Consider the following 5704-nt stretch of genomic DNA (forward strand, 5'->3'; position numbering starts at 1 on the left):
ACACACACACACACACACACACACACACACACACACACACATTCTCCCCCTCTCTCCTAGAAAAGCATTCCAACTGGACTTTAAAAGTCACAGACTACTGGAGTACTAAGAAAGGGCTGTGGGAGTTGCTGTCACCATCCCTGAAGAGATCACCATGGCAACGAAGGCCAACAAGATGCCGTATTAGATACACAATTGGAAACGTTTCTTTGTGCACTAGCACAGCACACCTAACCTGTCCTACTCAAGCCAGTGGTTCTCAGCTCTGGCTGCCCATCTGAATCACCCATGTTGCTTTCTCACTGTACAAAAGCTCAGGGCCCACCCCACATCTCACAGAATCGGAGTGGGTGGGGCGTGGGGATTGAGCCTTTGTTGTTTTAAGAAAGCTCCCCCCGGGATTCTGTCGCCCAGTTCAGGTGCACAGTCACTGCCTCAGACTCACACAGAGGTGGCAATGGCCCAGGGAAGAGAGACAGAAGGGTAGGGTGTGAAGAAGGACCAGCTTGGAATACCAGTTTGAAAAGACAGAAGCTAAGAGAGCATCTGACTGGAGATTAAACCAGCAAGAGGAAAAGCACGCATCCTTTAGGCAGTCCCTAAAGCTTCGAAATGCATAGGCGAGAAAGCCCTGCTTTACATAGCAGATCATACATTAAGCATTCTAGCAGGCTGTACAAGGCAAAAAGCCACCAAGATTTGATATCCTGGGGACAACTATGCCAGAACTGGTGTCAGACGCAAAGTACCAAGTGCGTGTGGCATTTATTAGGCAAAAACTTTAGGTGCAAAACATTCCATTCCTCTATTTTATACTTACTGTTCAATTACGCAATCAGTAGCTCATATGTCAGCACATATGCTAGAAATGGTATCCCGGGAGAACAGGAACCCATGCTTTCCCCTTTATGCTCAAAGGTATGCCTCACAATAAGGGTCCCCACTGATGGATTCATTCAACCAACATTTCTTGGATACCTATGTTGCGCCAGGCACTGTTCTAGATGTAGGGAATCCATCAGTGATCGTGACAGAAAGAAATCCTTGTCCTCGTGGAGCCTATATTCTAGAGGAGGAGTAGTCAAACAAACAAGTCAATTTAGCATTTCAGATGATGGTGAGTCTGTGGAGTGGAATAAACCAGGATAAAGGGAATAGGGAATGTGGATCCAATTGCAAATAGGTAGGCAGAGAAGTTCCCCATAATAAAGGAACGTCTGAATAAAAACGCGAAGCAGGGAGCCACGGGGATCTCTGGGGGAAGACTGCGTCAGGCAAGGGAAGCAATGGCATCGCGGAGGGAGCGGACGGTCCACTCAAGGGACAGTGAGGAAGCCAGAGTGGTTCACGCAGAACAAGTCAGGGAGAGTGTCGGGGGACAGGAGGACAGGGAGGTATCAGGGGGCCACTCTGGCTGCCGGGTTGAGCTGTTAGATGGGTAAGGATGGAAGGGAGGCCCAAGGGGTGGAAACCAGCGTTGGTGGGGAGAAGTGGGCGCCTTCCGGAAACACATCAAGGTACAAGTGACAGGATTTGCTGTGGCATGTGAGAGAAAGAGTGGAGTCACGGGTGACTTCAAGGTTTTTGGCCTAGGCAATTCCAAGAATGGACTTGCCACTTACTGCGCACGGGAGGAAGACCGTGGGATGGGCAGGTGTAGGGGGTGGGGCGGGGGGGGGAAGATAGGGATTTTGTTCAACGCGCCCTTTAGACATTTAAACGCAGATGTCGACTACGACGTCGGATGTGTGAGTCTTGAGCTTGTGAAAATTAACAACAGGAAAAACCTCACTAAAGTAGACCTGTGGGCTAGAAAAGGAGGCCAGAGGAGAACAGACATTAAAGGGCGACTTGTCAACTACAGCCTCCAACAGAAGAAACATCAACAGGAAACAATGGTCAACTACACGCCCTGACAGAAGAGGTACGTTGGGTCTCCTGTAAGAAATCCGCTGCCCCTGCAACTCAGCCAATGAGAAACTGTCATCATCCTGCTCGTTTTCCAACAGACTTGCAATTCGAAACAACTTCTCCCAACTGTCCCCTACTTCCTGAAATAATGTTCCTGTCCTTTGTTGGGAGACTGGCCTATGGTTTTGCCTTCGCTTCCTTGTCTTAAATTGCAATTCTCTGTTATTCCTGAAGGAGCCCATCTTGCCAGCTAAATAGCTAACGGTATTATTTTTCAGAGGAACGAGCCCAAGAAACCGAACGGGCCATATAGGTAAATACATAAAGTGCGTCGTATCGACTCCCACTTATCCACACCCTCTTCTGCCTTTAACTAGATCTCGTGAACCGGAATGCGCCAACCCTCCGTGGCTCCTCTGTCTCGCAAAAGAGACACAGCACAGAACGGCAGGGGGTGTGGGTGTCTGTATGGGGGGGGGGGGCGCATGGGCGCTGAAGCCAGACCACCTGATTCACATCTCCGCTCCTCACGAGCAGCGTGACCTGCCCTGGACAAGTGACTTAACCACTCCAACTGCGTATCCTCACCAAGAGAACAGCCTGATGGTCCCCACTTCGTGGATCTTTTGTGACGAGTATTACAATAGGATTCAAGACTTTGAACGGGGCGTTGGAATCATCCCCAACGCTCCGCCAGGGCGGGCAGTGACTTCTTTCCTGCCTTCTTACGGTTCCCTATGGAAACCTCAGGACACCCTCCAGGAGCAGGGAGCACGGTGCGGGGGAATCAGGATCAGGCAGGTAGATAGGTCGCCTGAACTACACTTGTGCACCTAGAGGAACGGAGGGAGCTAAAAACAGGTCTCGGAAGTCCTGAAGCCACCGCGAATATCAACACCACTGTTGATTTAAGCCGACATCAGCTCATGGAGTGCCTTCTCCGGGGGATTTGGAACGGTAACCTTGTTAAAAACGCTCGGGTGGGATGTCAGCGCTCCAGAGAGGAGGGAATTCACACTGTCTCTCTCTCTCTCTGTCTCTCTCTGGCAGTGCAGCAAAAAAAGGGCCAAAAAGCAGCCAGGGCTTTCAGCGGTCCATATCCTGCGGCCAGGCCCAAATGCAGGGAGACGAGGCGTGACTCTCAGGTCGCCACTAAGGATGTGGGGGAACTGGCGGGAATTGGGGGACCGAGTTCAGGGTGGGGGGTGGGGGAACAGACCGGGTGCCCTCCATCCTCGGCGTGGGGCAGGCCCGCGTAGGACGAGAACCCCACAGGATTCGGGGGTGGGCCTGCTCGGCGCCAGGCCAGGGAAAGGGGCAAGCCCGGTCCCCGAGAACGAGGGGGTGCGGGAGGGAGCGTGGCGCGCTGGACGGCCACCAGGCCCGGAGGTCTATTTACATCTGAGGCCAAGGCGCTAGGGCCGCGCCTCCCGCCCCCTTCAGGCCCCGACCTGGCTCGGGAGGCAGAAGGGCCTCAGGGCCGTGCCTCCCGCGGCCTCCCAAGGCCTCTGGCCGAACGGTGGCAGGGCTGAGTCTGCCGGGAGTAATGGGCCGGGCCGGTGAGCCCAGCCTGAGGGGACGCAATGGGGGGCGGCTGTGGGGCCCGCTGGGCCGCTATCCCGGAGCACACAGGTCCCCCACACTCCGGGGTGCTCACCCCTCGGGCCTGTGGCCCCTGGGCCTCCCGCCGCCCGTTCCCTGGCCGCCAGCTGGCCCCCGACGGCGCCTCCCCTACCTTCGTTCGCCAGGTCCGCCATTTTACTTCCTTAAGCCCTCCCACAAGGCCCCGCGCCGGCCCGGGCTCGCCTGCTTTCTGCCAGAAACTTGCGCGCGTGCGCACTTCTCAAGCTGACTCTGAGAGAGGCCGGCAGATCGCGCCTGCGCGCTGAGCCCGGCGCGGAGTCGTGCTCCGGCTGGCGGTCCGAGCCCAGCCACGCTCCGAGCACGCGCCTGCGCACTAACTGCCCCCCCCGCCTCCTTTTCCCGCCGACCAAGGGGGCGTGGGCAGGGCGGGGCGCGTGCGGCGCGAGCCTAGCGCGCGTCGCCAGCGACGCGGCGACGAACGTTCTGTGAGGCGGGTGCGGAGGGAGCCCGGTTTCGACGCCCCGACTTCCTGCTGGTTTTCCGGGGGTTTCTCGCGGTGGGAGCGTGAGCCGCCTAGGGAACCGCGACCGAGGAGTCCCTAGAGGTGAATCTCTGGGTCTGTGTTTGGCGGGGGCGGGGGACTGCGGGGCGCCCCGTCCCCTGCGGCATCGATTTCGCCTTCTGAGTGTCCAGTACTTTGGACCAACGTTTTCCTCCGGCCACATGGGGCGGTGGGGGGGGGGTGTGGTCAGAGGAGGGGGCAGTTGGTGGGGGGAGGGAGGGGTGTGGACTGGGGGGCGCGGCGCGACGGACGCGGGCTCCGGGCGGCCAGACATCGCGGGCCGGGAGCGCGCCGAGCGGGACGTCGCGTTTCTCCGCCTGCGAACCGCGCTGAACAGCCCCGCGGGCGCGGGGGCCGCTTCTCGACTCACCCTCGCGGCGTCTCTCCGAACACATCCCCGGCTCTGCTTCCCCAGGCGAGGCCACCGCGGCCTCGTCTCTCGCGGGGTCGCCGCGCCGCCTCCGCCCTCCTGCCCCGGGGAGCTCCGGGCTCTGTTCGCGCGCAGCAGCGCGCAGGCGACTCCTTACAAGACGCGGATTCGATCAAGGGCCCGTCTTCCCTCAACGCGCCCAAAGGGCTTTCTGCCGAATTCGGACCAAATCCCAAGTCTCTTCTTAAGGCCTACGAATTGCCCCGCGCGCCTCGCTCATCGCCGCGTGGCCACGTGGGTCTCTGAGGCCTCGGGGCCTGCCACGCCCCTTCCGGCCTCAGGGTCTTTGCACCTGCCGATCCCTTCGTGTCGCCGTGCGTGCGTGCGTAACCTGGTTTGAGTCCCAGCTCCACTCGGCTTCCATTAGTTGTGGCCACATCCGGTTGGTGAGCTAAGAATGGTTTTAACGTTTGCAGTTGCTGGGGCGGAAAAAAAAATTAGAAGAATACAAGTTCCTGACACGTGAAAGTTGCATGGAGCTTCAGTTTCAGTGCTCACAAATAACATTTGATTTGAAAATAGCCCCACTTGTTCCTTTGCACATCGTGCATATGTATGCCTGCGTGTGTAGAGGTTTTTTTTTTCACACCCAGCGCGGAGCCCAACACAGGGCTCGAACTCAAGGACCGTGAGATCGAGACCTGAGCCGAGATCCAGAATCGGACGTTCAACCCACTGAGCCACCCAGGCGCCCCTGTGTGTTTATAGTTTATTGTAAATTGTACTTATATTTTCCTATCACTTTTTTAAGGCTAGAAGACAACTAATAAAACATAAAATGAAACGAACCCTGGTTTGTAGTGCGGATTTTCTTGGTGCAAATACTCCAACCGTGGCTGATTTCAAACTAACGCGACCGTGAGTAGCGGCAGAGCTAGGAGGAGATGCTCAGAAACACCCTCTATTTGTTTCTAGAGCTCGTTAATTGTTTTCAGTGTGGTCCCCAAATCGGCAACATCAACATCACCCGGAAGCTTCTTAGACAGAATCCCAGGCCCCAAACCAGACGTGAATCACGATCCACATTTTCACAAGATACCCAGGGGCTTCCTCCGATGCATGTTAGATCTTGAGAGGCACTGTGTAGGAACTTTTATTTACTTTTTATTTTTATTTATTTATTTTGAGAGTGTGTGCACACGTGCCAGCGGGGTAGGGGCCGAGAGAGAGGGAGAGAGGGAATCCCAAGCGGGGTCCACACTGATGGCACAGAGTGC

At 56.4% G+C, this 5704-nt stretch overlaps 1 protein-coding gene across 6 annotated transcripts in view; it reads right to left on the reverse strand.

The window, feature by feature from the left end:
- RANBP3 (RAN binding protein 3) overlaps positions 1-3749 on the reverse strand; it is a 54614-nt gene extending 50865 nt beyond the window's left edge. For 2 of the 6 annotated variants that reach the window (XM_040461633.1, XM_040461632.1), the window contains exon 1: positions 3647-3745. In XM_040461633.1, coding sequence (XP_040317567.1) covers positions 3647-3668 — 22 coding nt within the window. In that variant the 5' untranslated portion in view covers positions 3669-3745. Of the gene's footprint in view, positions 1-3646 lie in introns of all 6 variants that reach the window. The other 4 variants (XM_040461631.1, XM_040461630.1, XM_040461636.1 and 1 more) reach the window with 3 other exon arrangements.
- Between the last annotated feature and the right edge of the window lie 1955 nt (positions 3750-5704).

The sequence above is a fragment of the Herpailurus yagouaroundi genome, unplaced genomic scaffold (assembly GCF_014898765.1).
Source record: "Herpailurus yagouaroundi ecotype Mexico unplaced genomic scaffold, PumYag 295, whole genome shotgun sequence".
Taxonomy (NCBI): Eukaryota; Metazoa; Chordata; class Mammalia; order Carnivora; family Felidae; genus Herpailurus; species Herpailurus yagouaroundi.